Source organism: Hippopotamus amphibius, chromosome 4, assembly GCF_030028045.1.
Source record: "Hippopotamus amphibius kiboko isolate mHipAmp2 chromosome 4, mHipAmp2.hap2, whole genome shotgun sequence".
In the NCBI taxonomy this organism is placed as follows: domain Eukaryota; kingdom Metazoa; phylum Chordata; class Mammalia; order Artiodactyla; family Hippopotamidae; genus Hippopotamus; species Hippopotamus amphibius.
The window spans coordinates 15,747,751-15,765,898 of record NC_080189.1 but is presented as its reverse complement, the minus strand read 5'-3'; the positions used below and the strand labels follow the sequence as shown (position 1 = coordinate 15,765,898).

At 41.6% G+C, this 18,148-nt stretch overlaps 1 protein-coding gene and 1 non-coding gene across 2 annotated transcripts in view; one reads left to right on the top strand and one right to left on the bottom strand.

Annotated features, from left to right (window-relative positions):
• Positions 1–1,121: 1,121 nt before the first annotated feature.
• KIAA1549 (KIAA1549 ortholog) overlaps positions 1,122–18,148 on the bottom strand; it is a 127,383-nt gene continuing 110,356 nt past the window's right edge. Inside the window, exons 18-20 of the mRNA XM_057733258.1 lie at positions 14,097–14,257; positions 8,861–9,006; positions 1,122–6,841 (exon numbers count right to left, since the gene is read on the bottom strand). Of these exons, the coding sequence (XP_057589241.1) occupies positions 6,590–6,841; positions 8,861–9,006; positions 14,097–14,257 (559 nt within the window). The 3' untranslated portion in view covers positions 1,122–6,589. The remainder of the gene's footprint in view (positions 6,842–8,860; positions 9,007–14,096; positions 14,258–18,148) is intronic.
• On the top strand, positions 11,646–11,718 carry TRNAG-CCC (transfer RNA glycine (anticodon CCC)). The gene has a single exon. It is a non-coding gene; the product is annotated as a tRNA-Gly (tRNA).

Here is an 18,148-nt window from a genome sequence, read left to right as displayed (position 1 = left end):
CTATTATTTCTTCAGCTATGTCTAAAATATTGGACTATTATATGTATATATGTGTTTTTAAATTCCTTTATTTTTCTTTCAAGGATTAAATTTTGGTTTTGTCAAATGTGCTTAAACTTTCCTGATACCCTGTCTTTCCATTGTTTACTAGTTTTTGTTTTTTTTTTAAACCTCTGTAAACATCTGAAACATAAAGTTTTCATAGTGTTCCACTTTCTCCAATTTTGAGGTTCAAATTCTCCTTTTGTTGATCCTGTGAACTCTCCTTCATGAAGGTTTATTTTCTGCCAAGACTTGCAGTTGTTAACTGTGGTTTCCACTCCAACAGGAGCTAACCACCTTGAGAAGCAAGGCAAGTTCTGGGTCATGGATGCCCAGGGCAGGCTCTTATTAGCCTCTGCAGGGGCCTATGGGCTTTATCTGTACCAGACTAGTTTTTAAATTGTCAGTTAATTTTAGATTTAGAGAAAAATTGCAAAAACAGTGTTTCTGTATATCATTTACATAGCTTCTCCTAATGTTAAAGTTAGCAAAACCAGTAAATGAATGTCTGTACAATACTGCTAACTACACTGTAGACTGCATGTGGATTTCACCATTTTTTCCACGGATAACCTTTTTCGTTGTTGTTCCAGAATCCTACCCAGGTTTCCACATTTCATTCCTTCGTTGTGTTCCACTGTTTTTTGTAGTTCCTCTTGCTTTTCTCAGTTTCAAGGGGGTTTTATTTTCTTAAGTTTCATAAACAACTCCAGGTTTAACCTATTACCTTTCAAGATTATACAGACTTCGATCTTCTCAGTTATCTTTCTAGACTGTAGTCCCAATCTTTTCATTTCAAAATGAATCTGCTCTTAGTGGAAGCATCCATTTGATTAGTGAGGAGCCGTAAAGCAAAACAGTGAGTTAAAGGGAGCGGCACCAACCCGTGTGAGTGACCACAATTCTGCAAATTCCACACACTGAACAGACCACTTTCAACTTAATTTCTTGGAAAATGAAAGTACTAGGTGTTCTCATGAGGGACACAAAAATTAGAGAACAAAAAACAACTCATGCAACTTTCACATGACCTGAAAATGAGAGAACTATCATGTTGCAAAGGAAATAAACAGAAAATATCACTTGACACCAATTCATAGCATTTATTGACATTTCCATTTAAAATGCTAGGAAAGCTGTATAAATTGTAAACATGGAAACCAAACACTTGCATAAATTATCTCAAAAACTCTACAGCACATTAGAAAACAGTGCAGCTAATTGAAGGGTAGAAACATAACCAGCAAAGAGAAGGAAGGGTTCGATGATTAAATCATATACCCATACGGAAATTTAAGGGCCCGTTCGAGACCAGCAAACCATGATTGTCACGTTCAAGTGGCAGTATTGAGGCCACAAGTGGCCTCAATTTACTCTGCGTATTTTCGTACATTAACACTCAAAATCTAGGTATGAGCGTGCGGAAAGGGTCAGAAGAACATGGACCTTGACAAAGTCAGAGGAGACAAGTGGGCATCCCAGAGCAGCTCGGCTAAGCAGCAGTCTTTCCTGCGAGGGCGAGGCTCACCCAATCTCTCCGCGCTCCTTAGACCGTGCCCTGCAGGGGGGCAAAGTAGAGAGTTCCTACTGCCCTTTTCTGAAAGTAACGCTCTGCTGCTTAGAGCAACTGAGCCTCTGTCCCCTAGTGCCGCCTCCTCCTCCTTCCCCACATCTGCAGGAGGAACCGTACAGGAAGCCTGGCGAGAAGCTGGCCCTGTACTATTCTGACCTTGCACACTTAGGGAGTCAAGTTATGAATGCTGGAAATCTGGTAGACATGAGAAGGGGCTATTCGTGATGGTCCAAGGTGTCCAGAAAGATTCTGTGGAATCAGGGACCTCGAGATCCAAATCACTTCAGTTTTTCTCTGTCCCTTCTACTTACCCACTCTTCCTTTAAATGTGAAGTGGCCCCAGAGCAGAAAAATCCAGAGGAAGAAGGAAAAGCAAAGAGCCTGCATGATTATCTACCCTGTGCGAGCGTAATTTGGATGAGAGTATCTCAGAGGGAGACACTCCTTCCTTCTTTCACTTGGTCGCTGGTTCCCAACTTTGCTTCATGTTTCCAAGGCATCTGATATTCTTTTCCTAAACGTCAACACCTGCTGCATGTTAAGATAAACGTCAAGTGTACTGTTATACACACAGCATGGAATTAGGATCGTACCGTGAGGTTTTGGTTTTCAAGTCTTTTTCATAAAATTAGAGAAAGGAGTCCTAGTTTAAACACTGAAAATCACCTCCAAGGATATCAAAAGAAACCTGAAATGCACACACTCCTTGTTCGCTAGGTAACAAGTGTAAGCCTAATACAGTTTATGAGTGTGTTACAGCAGTTGCTCATAGAGACCCCTCTCACCTGTTACCAGAATATCCGTGACGGTGTTGGATTAAACGTAAAAACAAAGTTCAAGTTAGCATCCCAAGAAAACGTGCTTTATGTTCAAACGGTCCACGTGCAGGTGCAGATGTGGACTTCCTCACACTCCTGCCTGGAACAAAGGTGGATAAGTGGGCTCTGGAGACTGGCTTTGGGGACTTGCTCTGGAGGTAGAAATGAAATGGCTAAAACATCTACAATGAAAGCGGGTGTGGTACTTAAGACTGGAGCCCCCTCCCCACCCACCCAGAACCTTAACCAGCTCTCCTTCCAACCAACAAATTCATTCACGTCTAGGATCTCAGATGAAAGGGATGTAGAAGTATATTTAATGATTAACTCCTGAAGTACTGCAAATGCAAATCAGTGTCCGAGTGATTAGTTTGGTCACTGGAGCACTAAGTTGCGCAAGTGCAGTAAACACTGACCCTGTACACAGTTCAACGGGAAGCTCATAAAGCACAGAATTACCTGTTTTGGCCCGAGGCCTCCAGGCGTCCCTTCACCTCTGCCCTGCATCACAGGCCGCATGCCCTGAAAGATCTGGCTGGCAGAAACTGGCTTAGTTTGCTGCTCAAAAGCCACATACCACCAAAATGAAAACACGCTCTGAAATTAAATATAATTTGGAGGAAAATGTGTAGGTAGCTGTAAAGAACTCAAATATATTTATTTATAACCCACTGTGCTCCACAAAGGATTAAATGTGGCCGAATGGCTGACGCTTGAGATCTGCTCGAAGCAGCAGACCTCAGTGGAAGTCTCACTCTTTTCACACTGACATGGGTCCTCCAGCAGTTCCTGGGACTCTCCCCTCTCCTCCCCTCCAGAATGGACCTCTTCCTCTGCAAACCTTCTTCCCAGGCCTGGCCATTTTATGCAAACATATCCTCATAGCATCACTTCCTCCTCTTATAAAACTCCCTCAATGGTGCAGTTACGGATTTCGTTCCCATATGGGAACAGATCAGGATCAAGGTTATTTTCAAATGTAGCTTCACCCACTTTCTCCATCCTTCCCCAGGCCCACTCTCAGCTCTTCCCACAGCATCTCACCATGCGCCTGGGAAGCTCCTGTCTTCCTTCGTTTCTGACATTGAGTTCTACCCAAGATCCCAGTGTTTCCAAATGTGCAACGTCCATGCCTCCTTCTGGGTGCCTAGTGTACTTTCAGTGAATTTTACTGATGTGTAAACCACATCATTTTCCCGTCTCTTCTGTCTCTTAAAACCGTGGGTGTTGTCTGATTCAGATTCTAAGATCTCAGAAGGCAGGGCTCATGTTGACTTATTTGGTGCCAGAAACAGCAGAAAACCAGGAGCATTAAAATGCATGACAACTGAAAGTTAATGGTGAAGGAAGTGAATTTAAAGCAAGACAGGAAAGAGGAAGCAGAGTCACATGGGGGCTCTAGTGTTGCTCTGGTTACCCCCACGTGAACTCGCTCACGGGGAGGTCAGAGCAGAGGGCCCAGCCCAGCGCAATCACGCAGACAGTCTGTTTTCACAGTGCTTTGTGCTTCCTCCTCAGGGGACATTTGCACACGTGACCACGTCTGATTCTCTCAGTGAGAAATCCTGGGGAGTGGGTAGGGGAGAATGAGGCTCAGAGAAAGGACCTGACACAGCCACTTAGTGACCGTGTAGGTTCTAAAAATGATCATTTCTCCAAACAATCTTCTCTAAAACTCTGACTCAAGTTTATAGCTCTTGTTATTACCACTAGAATTTTTAAAATAGGAAAAAACGAATAGACATGAAATTTAACTTTTCATTTTGCTGTTTCAATAAATGGAACTCCAAAGCCACATGTGATTGCCACGAGGACCTTTCACTAAGTAGATCCCATTCACTGAGTGATGCTCCCCACGACAGCGGGTCTGTTCTGAGTCTGGTGACGGTAACACTGAGTGCAAAGTGAGTGACCTTTACAACCAACACAAGAGTGCTGGGGATCCCACCGGCCTGCTCACACTCACCACACACCACCGGTTGTTTATTATACGTCATCTTTGGTCTTGAGGCCGGTTTAAAACTGTATTGGTTCTAAGAAGAAAAATGCAGGTAGAGTCCCCTTATGCTAGTTTGAAAGGCATCAAAACTGTTACTGCAGCCCCGTTTAAAACAGAGGCCCGTTTCTGCCACGTACTAAGGAGGTAACCATGTTCATATACTTAGGACACTGAGCAGAATGGAAGGAGAGGGGCCTGCATTTTACCCTATCAGCTGGCACTCAATCTGAATTCACCATGAGGTGTCCGTAATAAAATTCTGCTTGGATCTCTGAAATTCTTAATTACACATTCAGGAAACCTGGTATTTCTGAATGACATGCAAAGAGAATCCTCCACTCTGGGCAAGTCTGGTATTAAACCAAGACCGAGAGGTAAGAAATCAAGCCCAGATGGGGTCTTATCTCCCCCACTCTTTGGAGCCTGTGAGGGGCACATGAAAAGGAGTTCCCATTCCTTTATTTAATATCCTCAAGAGACTTGTCCTCCTGCACCTCTCCTTTCTCAGAGGTGCAAAGATGAAGAATGGCTACATCTTAATTTCCCAGAACCAACTTTCCCCTAGTGTGAGACTTGAGTCTACACAACAGGCTTCATTAAGACAGGGCTGAAACATGATTCTGAAACCCAGTGATTACACTTTGGGAACCTATTTTAGCTGCTTTGGGGTTCTTACAATTTGACACAGATACACAGATTTTGAGTTGTCAGAGCCCCAAATTCTGCCCGTGTATCTGTTGTTTAATTAAAGATATTAGTTGATCTAATAAAAAAAAGGATTCATGGAAATTTGTTATCTAAGTCTGTTTTTCTTCATTTCACTCAGGCCCGGAAAACAGAACTGCCCTTGTGACTCTATTCCTTACTCTACTTTGGGAAGGGGAGAAATGTTTCCTTCAGGAGTCAATCTCAAGTGAGAGGACCCCTCTGTCAGGCCCAAAGACAGTTTTAACAGTCACTCTGTGGAGTCATGCACAATAAAATCAGAAATTAGGAGCAACTCTCTCCCTCGTGGTCTCAAAGCTCTTCTTTCCTTTCTTGACTCATTACAAACAGGCTGAACAGAATTCAGTTTTGTTTCCAGGTCTTGAGCACAGGGAATGTGATTACCATGAATGCATTCATGAATAACCAACCATTCAGCAGTCCAAGAAATTCTGACATTTTTGCTCATGTTAGATTTCTCATTCAAACAATATTTGGGAGCAACTCATCACCAAAGTGCAAGGATTAGGACCTCCTGAAAGCCTCATTCTATAGGCCTGGCCTGGATGAAGAGATGTACTCCAATGAGATGCAAGGGCAGTGCATGTGCCCAATTAACAAACCGCAAGTACAATTAAGAATGTAAATCTAAACTTTGATATGTATTTTGAATAACCAAATAAATATTAAACGTTTCCTATTTGGGGAGGCTTTTTTTTTTTCCCCTTTCCAGAACAAAATGAAACCTTCCACATATTCTTCCATTGAGAAAGCCAAAGTTGCATTTCACAGACAAGGTGAAGGGGCTCTTGGAGCTGTAGCACCAGAAGTAGAAGGAAAATGCAGTTGATGGCTTCGTTTGGAATCATCAGGCTCTACAATCTATCATTTGGTTTCTCACTAGTAGCTTTTTAAATTCCCAAACAGTCTTAGTATTCATGTTGTTAATATTACTATTAAAATAAGTTCCTATGGAGGAAAAGAGGGAAATCAAGCTGTTAATAAAATGTCTTCAAATCTCTTTTCTCAGAAAACAAAGCAGCAGGTTCATCGTACAAACCAGTCTGAATCACATCTTCCCACAGAAATACTAGATTCCTTTAATCCCTACACCATCTACACATTTTCATCTTTCACCTTTAAAAAAGAGACTAACTTAGTTATTTCATTAGCTTAGAACTGTGGTCTGTCTTTCATGAAGTGCTGCTGGCTTTTGGCCAAAAGTACATAAATTTCAACTGAACCCAGGTAGTCACAAAATTGCCAACATATTAAAAGCATCGTGAGCTGTCATATGACTTATGGCATCTTTTAAAATTGCAACTTGTTCCCTTACTTGGGCCCCTAGCCCGGGAGATGCTCATCCTCTTACAAACACCCGCTCATTTGATTTCCTTTTAGTCTTGCTTCCACGGGAAGCGGATACTTGGCAAATCTGCAAGGTGAGGCCGATCAGCTGTGGAAGTTCTGCACGCCGGTCTGCTTCTGGGAGAGCCGAAGGAGCTCCTCACGGATGGCTTTGATGAGAGAGGCTGAAGAGTGGCCGGGCTGGAGGTCTTCCGTGGAGCTGGTGGGGTAGGCCAACCCAGCGCCCGGCAGCCCCCTGGGCGGGAGGTTCCCGGGAGGAGCCGAAGGCTCCCGGCCTGAAGTCCTTGGCACCTGGAAGAGTGGTGAGGAATACTCCTGATGTCCCAGCATGTGTGTCTGAAAAACATGGCAAACGTTACTATACTTCCCACGTGAAAACAGGAGGGAAGATCAGATGCAAACTAGCATTGGACACGCTCCGCCCATCTCCCACCTGGCAACTCAGCTCCCCAGGACTGGAATGGAAAGAAGTAACTGTGGAGAAACTGTTCGAGGGAGAGCAGTACAATGAAGAAGCCCGTGAACTTAACAAGGGCCTATAAACACTTGCTTAAAGACAGAAAGAATGAATGTGCCCCACTAGCTAATCCCTGAGCTACTGTGTGTGGAAGTGAGTGGGCCACTGGGGAACCAGGAAGGGGCCTGCAGAGCTGGACAGGGAGGGAGGCCAGACCACCCCACCAAGGGGAAAGTGGGATGAGGACGTTTGCTCAAAGGGATAAGGAGATACTGGCAGAAGGACCAACGGAAACAACATCTGCCTTTGCTCAGAGTCCAGAGCCCAAGGAGGGTACACGAACACATATCGGGCCCATGGGACAGCAATGAGATCACAGAGTCATCTTCCATCCTATCTGTTTGTTTCTGTCTGTGTGTCTGTATATCAGTGCTCTGTACAGTCTTTTCTTTAAAAAAAAATCTGCACTAAAACATACAATAGTTTTGCTGATGTTGGCAAAATATAGATTAATTGGGCATTCCTTTGATAAGAATTATACTTTTCAGTGATTTTTTTCATATTTTTTCAGTGAAAAATCTCTTTAGGTGTACACACACACACACACTACATCTGTGATTTCACTTGTGTTAAGAGCAACCTGATAGCCTGGTAACCATGACAGTCGAGCCCTAGAATAACTTCTACATTTCATTTCTCCAAATCACGACCAAGAGGCCCTCTAAAAGTTCACGTTGAACCTGAAACACCTCATGAAACTAAGTTGGGCACAGAAAAAGCAAAATGTCAGCAAATGTAAAGCAGAGACCTGAGACTATAAGGATAACCATGTATCTTTCAGGGGAACATTATATTCTAAAGTTAATTTCTTTCCACTGAGTAAAAGCATCCAGTCACAAAAGGAATTTAGTGTACTTGCTGGAAAGATGTGTAAGCGCAACGAAAGTTGAGGCAGACTGATAAGGATAAAACAAACAGTATTATTTTAGTTTGTTTTTTCAAATTCATTAATTTAATCCCCTTGGATATAAAATTCTTGAGAAAAACAAAAGCATCTGTAGAAATTACCTGTGCCCATACTGATTCCATTCTTATCAAGGAGTGACCAGAGAGATAAGAAGCATCCAAAAGATGACGTGTGTACTGCAATGTCCCCAGTGGTGTGCTTATGGCAACGGCATCTGCTCGTGGTGGTCGCACGGAAATGGCATTAACAAACCCACAATAAAGCTCCAGCGGTGAGTTAAGGGGGTATGTAAGATCATGAATATCTACACAGTGATCACACCAAAGATCAAGTCTAGATTTTATAAGTTCAAATTCACTACTTAAAAGTCAAAATTATAGAGACAGAAAGTAGAACGGTGGTTGCCTGGAGCTGGGGGCAGGGGCGAATGGGGAGTCTGTGTTTAATGGGTGTGGAGTTTCAGTGTTACAAGACGAAAAGAGCTATGGAGATGGATGGCGTGATGGCTGCATAATATTATGAATGTATTTAAAACCACTGAAGTGGTAAATTTTATGTGTATTTTACCATAATTGAAAAAATGGTAGGAAAAGTAACTGTTCCTTAGGTCTCTGTGCAGATTTTCCACAATGAATATTGCTTTCACTATTTTTAAGTTATTTTTTAAAACTCACTACTTTAAGCCTGAAATCTATGTCAAGAAAAATTATATATTTTCCCAAATGTCAATGCCAATACTCTCCCACTCTGATCAGAGGGAATTTACCATCTAAAAACTGCAAGAAAACAATACACTCAAGGGGGAAAAAGTGAGGGAGGTTAAAACTTTATGCAGGTTTTAAAAAGACACCCCCCCAAGCAGAGGCGGCAGCAGCTACACTATGCGGTCATGTCCGAATTCTCAATGATGATCCCAACACAAGATACTCACGGCCTCTCTCCGGCCGGCTTCATCCTCCCCGTACGAAGGCCAGCCTGGTCCCCCGTACTGGCCACCTCTGCCTGGTTGGATTTCCACTGGCTGAGCTCCGATTCTGCTGGCAATTCCCACCTGCGTCAGGTGCTGGATCTGGGAGCCTGAAGGAACACAGTGAGTGGCCCAGTGAACACTGGTAGGGAAGCGAGGCTGCCCAGTAAGATACTTTGGTTCTGACACAGCACGCCCCTGGGGATACGAGCATTGCTCAAACGCAGCAGCAATTCTATCTCCAGAGAAGACATTTCCTAAGAAAAAAAGACCATGAGTTTCTGGGCTCGTGGGCTTTTACTTCCTTTCTACACAGTGGCTAATAGTGATATTCATATCTTCCTGGCCAGACATCAAAGAACTGGGAATAAAGGGTATAACAGAGGGCCCTTCCATTCATTTCTGCAGAGACTACAAATAAGGATGACCTTATCTATTCAGAAAAAAGAAGTGAAAGGTTTTGGAGCCATAAAGGAGCTGAAACCTGGTTCTTTTTTGCTTATGGCTTTGAGACTCACAAGTAGCTGAAAATACAATATGCTTTTGTTTCCTTCACAGGTAGAGTGTGTATTTATTTGAATTCAGAATATTAAAGTACATTTTGTTACACTCACATTGTTTTCATATTTCCATAATTCATAATTTCAAAATTTTAGTCATATCATAATTAAAATTTTAACGCCCCTACCCAGCCTCCTCAACAAGGTGTACTGATAACAAAGGCAGAGAATCTCTAGCACACATTCTTGTGTGGCTGTGAAAGCCAGGCTTTAAACCAGGTATTTTTCTTCCCCATCAACTCTGAAATATGGAAATATCCCTATTCAACAGATTGAGGGAGGAAAATAAGCACTGTGAAATATTTAAAATACCTATTTCTGAAAAAAATAAAATAAAATAAAATAAAATAAAATAAAATAAAATAAAATAAAATACCTATTTCTGGGACTTCCCTGGTAGTCCAGCGGTTAAGACTCTGTGCTCCCAATGCAGAGGGCCCGGGTTCAACTGCTGGTCAGGGAACTAGATCCCGCTTGCCGTTAACTAAAGATCCCACACACCACAGCAAAGACCCGGGGAAGGAAGAGAGGAAGGAAGGAAGTTTGAAATGAAATGAATTAAGATGAAATAAAATAAAATACTGATTTCCAAATGCTCCTAGGATCATCTAATTCATCTGTGATGTTCAGACTGGTCCCACAAAGGTTCAGGGTTTTCAGAGAGGTAAGGCAGGAGGCCCTCTCCATCTTCAAGTCTACTCCTACTCTAGTTGCCTAATTAATAGCCTCCATTAATCAAGAACGTACTCCACAGGAGCAACTGTCAGTTACTGAAGATTCATAATACTAAAATTATTAAAGCTATCAGTACTGTCTGCCCAACGGACATTGGGCAAATCTTGCAAAGAGTAGAAATGGCAACATAGTGTTCCCCAACACTTATAAAGGTTCAGACAACTGCACAGGGAGAAAAGCACACCTTTGTGTTAAAATCATAACCGTAGTTGAAATCACAGTTCAGACACGATTCTGTATCTTGCTTTGTTCAGTTAAGGAGACAGCACAGGCTCCCCCGTGATTCAAGCGGCCCATCACGCCCAACAAGCCTGGGTTTGCATTTCCAGCTCAGCCTGACAAGCCCCGTGACCTTGGACACCTAGTAATCACTCCAGCTAAGCCTCAATGCCTCACTTTTCAAATGGAGATAAAAAAAAAAAAACAAAAAAAAACAACAACAAAAATCTCCCTCACAGTGTTATTTCAAGGATTAAAAGAGATAAAATAGGTCACGTACCAGATGCATAGGAGGCAACCAGGAAATCTTAAATTCCCTTTCTCTGGCTCTGAGCTCTTCATTTTAAAGAGCTGTACAGTCAAATACCGATGCCCTTATAACTGGGTATTGAGGGAGCTCACAGTTGTTTGCTATTCTGAATAATGCTCCAAAATGATTCTTTCATCATCTCAGAAACACTATGAAGAAAATAAAGCAGAATGAGGTGTGTGTGTGCGTGTGTGTGCGTGCATGCGTGTGTGAGAGAGAGAAAGAGTGCACTGGGGCATTGTGCAGGCCTTTCTGAGGAGGGGAGCTCTGAGCGGAGACCTGGTTGACACACAGGAGTCAGCCTTGACAAGGCCTGGGGACTGAGCATTCCAGGTGGAGGGAACTATAAGTGCAAAGGCCTTGAGGTGAGACCATACTCAGTGTGCTGGGATGATTCACAGACACCAGAGTTCTGCAGGCCAAGTTAAAAGTTTGGATTTTGTTCAACTTGTAATGGGAAGCCACTGGAGGATTTTATGTATGGAGGTGACATGATCTTATATTTTGATTTAAAAATGTAAAAAAAAAAAAAAATCTACTTCCTAGAGGCTTAAGTTACATACAATAAAATTACTTATCTTAAGTGTAAAAAAAAATAATGCTCCAATAAACATCTTTATAGATGTAGTTTTTCTCCAATATTCTGCATTTCTTTGGGAAGGGAGAGCCTATAGTCCCAAATTACCAAATCAAAGGCTCATAAAGTTATACTGCCAAGCTGCCTTCCAAAAGTTTAATGATTTACACCATCACCAGAATATCATAGTAATAATAAAAATATGGCAGCTAATATTTATTAAAATGTATTATATGCCATGCACTATTTTAAGCACTTTATGTCTGTTTTCTTCAATCATTGAACAACTATGAGAGGTAAGCACTGTTATCCCCACTGTACAGATAAAGAAACTGGATGCCAGGGACTTCCCTGGTGGTCCAGTGGTTAAGACTCTGTGCTCCCAATGCAGGGGGCCCAGGTTCAATCCCTGGCCAGGGAGCTAGATCCCACATGCCTCAACTAAGAGTTCACATGCTGCAACTAAAGATCCTGCAAGCTGCAGCTAAGACCCAGCACAGCCCAATAAATAAATAAATATTAAAAAAAAGAGCAAGAGAACTGGATGCTAATTTTACCACATCACATTATTATAAAAACAATTTCATGGCTGAAATGGTGCCTCATCATGGATTTAATTTGCATTTCTTTAATCATTTTCAAAACTGGACATTTTTCATGTTTACTTTCATGATATACACACATTTCTTTTGTGAATTCTTTCTTTCTGTCCTTTGACTATTTTTGAAGTTTGCCCATTTATCAACGTTTATAAGCCATTCTCTATAACAAGAATACATCTTGGTCATATCTGCTGTATCTTCCTGGGTACTATTTTCCTTTTGTTTTTGGTAATTTTTAGCCATATACATTTTTTTTTTTTTTTTGGCTGTGTTGGGTCTCCGTTGCTGTGCGTGGGCTTTCTTTTAGTTGTGGTGAGTGGGGGCTACTCTTCGTTGTGGTGCTCGGGCTCCTCATTGCCGTGGCTTCTCTTGTTGTGGAGCACAGGCTCTAGGCGCATGGGCTTCAGTAGTTGCAGCACATAGGCTCAACAGCTATGGCTCACAGGCTCCAAAGCGCAGGCTCAATAGTTGTGGCGCGTGGGCTTAGTTGCTCCGTGGGGCATGTGGGATCTTCCTGGGGCAAGGATTGAACCCGTGTGCCCTGCATTGGCAGGCGGATTCTTAACCACTGCGCCACCTAGGAAGCCCAGCCATATACATTTTGATAATTTTAAATAATCAGAAAAGTAACTTTTCTAGTATATTTTAGTATTTTTTCCATTACATATTTTTACACAATTCAATCTCTTATGGCAAATTATTAGAAAATAACTTCCTCTTCAAATGTTTCATACATATAATTTCTATATTCTTCCAGATTAAAAATGAATATGTCTGAATTCTGTTTGGTATATGTGCTATGCAACAAGGTTCAAATACACAACAATTAACAAGAGAAACAGACCCACTGCAAACCACTGCATCTGTAAGGTATGGGAAATTCAATAGGCTATCAGGATACAGTATTTGTTTTGTTGATTGACAGAAAATGCAAAACACAAGAACTGCCAAAAAGACCACAATGGATTATTATCCATCAATTATTGCAAATTTGGAATTGGCCTAAACTAGTTACTTGATGACATTATAAAACTGTATGTTCTCCAGAAAGTTAGAAAATAGCAAAATAAATTATTTAACATGTAATGGCTCCTCTTATTAAAGCATCAGTCTCCAAAAGGAAGGAAACAAACAGGGAAAATAAAAGATGGACTCTGAGCCCTGGTAATAAGATGCAGTAAGATAGAGTAATAATGAACTGTGAGGACTTCTTAGAGTACACAGAGCTGTACAAGAAACAGGGGGGAAAAAAGCAAAGAAAGAAATGGAAAGGACTCAGGATCTGAGAGTACAAGATGTTTTGGGAACACTGAATGATATGCACAAATTAGTGTTCATAGTATCAACTATTCATAAGATGAAGTTTCATGACATGAAACAGTGATTTGTAATTTGGGGCACAAGACTGGGTCTCAGGCAACCTGGTGGAGGCGAACCAGCCAAGTGCCTTGTCAGAATCTTAGCTCTGCCATGCTAGGTGCTGTCTGCCTCTCATTATGAGTCTAGAGGGGATCTCTTAGCTGGCCCACTTATGCTCTATTGGACTGATTACGGAAATCAACTACAAGGTCTAGTAGTGTCTGAAAATCTGGAGATTTACAAATATCTCAAAACAAATCCCTCATAAACATTAAGCATCTACTGAACCTGATGAGGATTTGTTGTGGGTTCAACTATTACCACAAAATTCCCAGAAGACTCTGAGACAAATGTATTTTCTTCTTCTCATTTTCTGAAAATACACTTATTCCTAATCTTGATATACTTACTGAGGACACAATTCAGAAACCATTATACCATTATACCATCACCTTTTAGGGTTGCTTTACAAACTGGAAAAGTACCTTCTTTAAAATAAACACCTGTTTTCATGCCATCACAAGCATTCAGAAATAGGTCATTCAGTTCAGTCTAAGACTTCAGAAATGTCTTCCCTGGAAGAGGTGTGCTGTGAATTCCATGTGATGGGACTGTTTTCGAGACAATGACTCAGGAACAAATCGGAGGCCATCAGTCTTGGGATCTCAGTCACTCTCTCCTTTCCACCTCCTCAGCCCTGTATCTCCAACAGGATCCGAGGGAACACAGCCTTACCAGTGAAAGAGGCCACCGCTAGGATGCTGATACCTTGGGTAGTCCAAAATGGTCTCTGCAAAATTTAGCCAAAAAGAAACGCAAAGTAAATAGCCATATGTACCTGTGGTGCCCCCGACAGGCCGAGGCCGGGCCACCAATGGCACCTCCTCCGAGTAGATCCCTCGGGCAGCAAACGAGGTGGCTTCAGATGATGCCTGGGGCTGTTGGGGCTCGGAAGACACCAGCTCCGCAGACTGCAGCAAACTGGGGCCAAAACCTGGTCTGAAAGTGAAGCACACCCAAGCATCAGGACCACACTTGCCTGACTCCGGTATTTTATTAGGTTCACCCTCAGCCCTGAAGGGAAAATAAGACCTGTCTATTGGCTTATTCTCCATCTTCTCTACCAGAACATGGGCTCCCTGAGGGCAGGGACTCTATTTGCTCACTGACAAATCTCCAGTGCTACCAACAGTATATATACCATCCAGTATACACGCTGGAACATAGCTGATGCTTGACCAATCTGCTGGATGATTGAAGAAGAAATGCTCTAGTTCACAGACCCCAAGAGGGTGTGGCTCAAGCTCCAGGGCCTGTTCATCTCCAGCGCCCGACTAAAGGGGACGGTTCTCAACACTGGCTGCACATTAGGGTCACCTAGGGAGCCCCCACTGCACCCCAGACCAATGAAAACAGAATCTTTAGACGTGGGACCCAGACACTGGTAGTTTTTAAAGCTCCAATGATGATCCTGAGTTTCATCAAGGCTAAAAACTAGTGCTCTAAAGCGGTGGTTCTCAAACGATTTAGTCTCAGGACCCAGTTGCACTCATAAAAATGAGGACTCCCAAGAGCTTTTGTTTATGTGAATTGTATCTATAGACAGTTTTCACATTCAAAATTAAAACTGAGAACTTTACAAATTCAATTTAAAATAACAATATTAAACCTATTACACGTCAACATTTTTCATAATGTTAACTATATTTTCCAAATCTCCTCAAAAAATGAGAATAGCTCTACCTTTTTAAGAAATGTCCTTAATAGAACACATCTGGATTCTCACATAGTTTGTATTCAATCAGTTGCCATCAATTATTTTACGAAGAAAAGCTCACCTCACATAAATATAGAGTTGGAAAAAGGAGGAATATTTTAAGTCTTCCCAGATAATATTCAAATAGTATTTCAGTTAAATATGCTTCTTTGAAACCACACCAAAACTCAACAATATTTCCTTAAGGGTTAGTGGCAATATAGACTCTGAAACAGCATCAATGAACTGTTCATCTCTGTTACATTAAAGCCACTGGTCTTTCTTGCACTCTGAATACACCTATGCATGGTTTTATGACATTGGTTATTTGGAAAATATTGGTTCAATGAGTTATGCAGACTTCCTAGATACTGATACATTTTATTTTATAGTAACCCAAAATCTCATTCATTAATATCACCATCGAGCTCACCAGAAAAGGCTTTAAGTACTAGGAAGTTGTCAACTGCTGGTGGCAGACAAGTTTCCAAAATTCTAATTTTAACCTGAAAGCTCAATTTTATTATTGGCAACAAATGCTGTCAGTTGTTTTCCTTGAAGTGACAGGTTCACTCCGCTCATTTTTTTTTTCAATAGTCTTCATTTATTTAAGTTATAATATTTTGCTTTTGTAATTGGTTCCAGTTGTAAACCTATATAAGAAATACATATATTGGCTTCTTATGGTTATTGTTATTTTTTACTGTCTTTATGGCCACCACCCCACTATTATTACTTTCTTCTAATTACTGCTTCTACTCAATGACATAATTATGGAATAAAAGTATAAGAACAAGGCCAAAAAGAAACCTTCCCAGTCAACTAGAGTCCTGGCTCGAAGAAATAGTTCTCTACACAGAGAAATTTATTACAACAAAATCCAGAATGTGGCTCTTCCTAAGAAAATAAGTCTTGAGACTGGGAGGTCAGTATGTGCTGGCCTCTCAAATCACTAAGTAATTTTCAAAATAAATGTAACATAAAAGATTTAAGTAAAATAATGACTCCTTTTTCATAAAATTAGGTGATGGGTGATAGAGTTATGGGTAATCATAATTTTTTCTCTCCATCAAATTTTTAGATTTTTAGAATGCCTTTTATCAGGAGGAAAACTAGAATATTACCCCCCAAAGCATCCGGATTCGGAAGTATGCACTCAACTAAATGCTTAACGTTTGCAAATTTGAAAGTTCAATTATCAGAAGAAGCACAAATTTCCAAGGCCATGTAACTTTAACTCTACCGGTTGTCCTTTACTCGCCATTAGCTCTGAAGTAATTGTCACAAGGTGAAGACTCTGGTTCTCGCTCTGAGTTTCCACAAGATCCAAAGCAATGCTAGAAGCTGTGTCCATTCCAGAGCTGATGCAGGATTGGAAGTTTTTCAAGGAGGAGAGCGCAGATTCTACACCACTGAAGGATATAAAACCGGTTGAACCTGAGCTTGAAGTGGAATGCCCTGGTATCTTGAAATTATTACCTGGCTGCCAGATGTAGCTCTGCCTGGCTGTGCCCGGACTTCCCACACCAGGACCCCAACTCCTTCCTTAACTCCCTTTCCCTGTTGCTCTTATTTTTTTTTTAATAAATTTATTTATTTACTTATTTATTTATTTATTGACTGTGTTGGGTCTTCATTGCTGTACATGGGCTTTCTCTAGCTGTGGCAAGTGGGGCTACTCTTCTGGGTGTGCGAGCTCCTCATTGTGGTGGCTTCTCTTGTTGCGGAGCACAGGCTCTAGGAGCGAGGGCTTCAGTAGTTGCAGCACACAGGCTCATTAGTTGTGGCTCACAGGCTCTAAAGCACAGGCTCAATAGTGGTGGCTCACGGGCTCTAAAGCACAGGCTCAATAGTTGTGGCACATGGGCTTAGCTGCTCCACAGCATGTGGGAACTTCTGCAGCAGGGATCGAATGCATGTCCCCTGCATTGGCAGGCGAATTCTTAACCACTGTACCACCAGTGGAAGTCCCTCACTCCACTCATTTTTGAGTCCAAACACCCGAGTCCACCTTCTATTTGTTCAAGCAAAAACATGTCAGCTGTTAGTTCAGTTCTCAACTCAAACAACTGAACAAGTGCCTTTCTTCAAAAGGCCACATTCAGCAGAAGTGCTTTATATGTGTCTCCTCTTCCGTCACTCAGACTGTTACAGACTCAAGGGTCTAATGAAATCAGTTTTTACTACTTCATCAATGACATACTAACATAAAATTGGCATTTTAAAAAAACTGTGATTTCCCAGCAGTGAAGACCACTGGAGCCAGTCTTTGAACAGCTGGGTGCCGCTGCCTGGATTCATGCTAAGGCACCACAGTTTCACCCACCATTGCTTTCATACCTCAGTGCAAGGGTCAACACAATGAGAAAAGTCAGGTAACATCTTAATGTTATTATAAAAATAGTTTTGACCTCACAGACCTCCCTGAATGGGTCTCAAGGACCTTCTAGGGATCTAAGAATCTCACCCTGAGAACTACTCTTCTAAAGAAATTCAAGAACAAAAAAAATGATAATTTAATTACAGTTTCTTGCAAATGACAGTTAACTGGTGATTAATAGATTAAACCAGTTTGATGAGAAAGGTCATCAACTTGCCCTTATTCTATACTGTCATTTCTGGAGTACAGCTCATAAACTGGAACTCAGGCTACCTATATCACTCTCTTTAAATAACTGATGCTGTTTTAGATTGACCTCAGAAAGAGATGTCTGACCTCTCTGGCCTTACATATCTAAGAGCTGAGCCAATGCACACTCCCAGATCTGTAAACTAGAGCTCACATAACCTAATCATAATCTCTTGAACATCCACCCAGGAACTATCTCTTGCCCTTCACTTAATTATTTCTGCTCTACCCAGTCAATTAGTACCCTCCTGCCTAATCTGCACTCCTTTTATCCTAAATTTGTGTGCTCAGATAGTTCAGTGTGCTCCAAATACTCTAGAATCTTTTATCTTGGGTAACCATAAAATTTATCATCCAAACCAAAACACTTTTGAGAAAGTTAATAATTATGCTGAACAACAGGTGTAAATTAGGACTGAAATGGGCAAATCAGATCACCTGGTCCCCCTATCATTAGCTTCTGCTCTAGATCACCTAATCTCCACTTGCTCCCTTTACTTTGTTC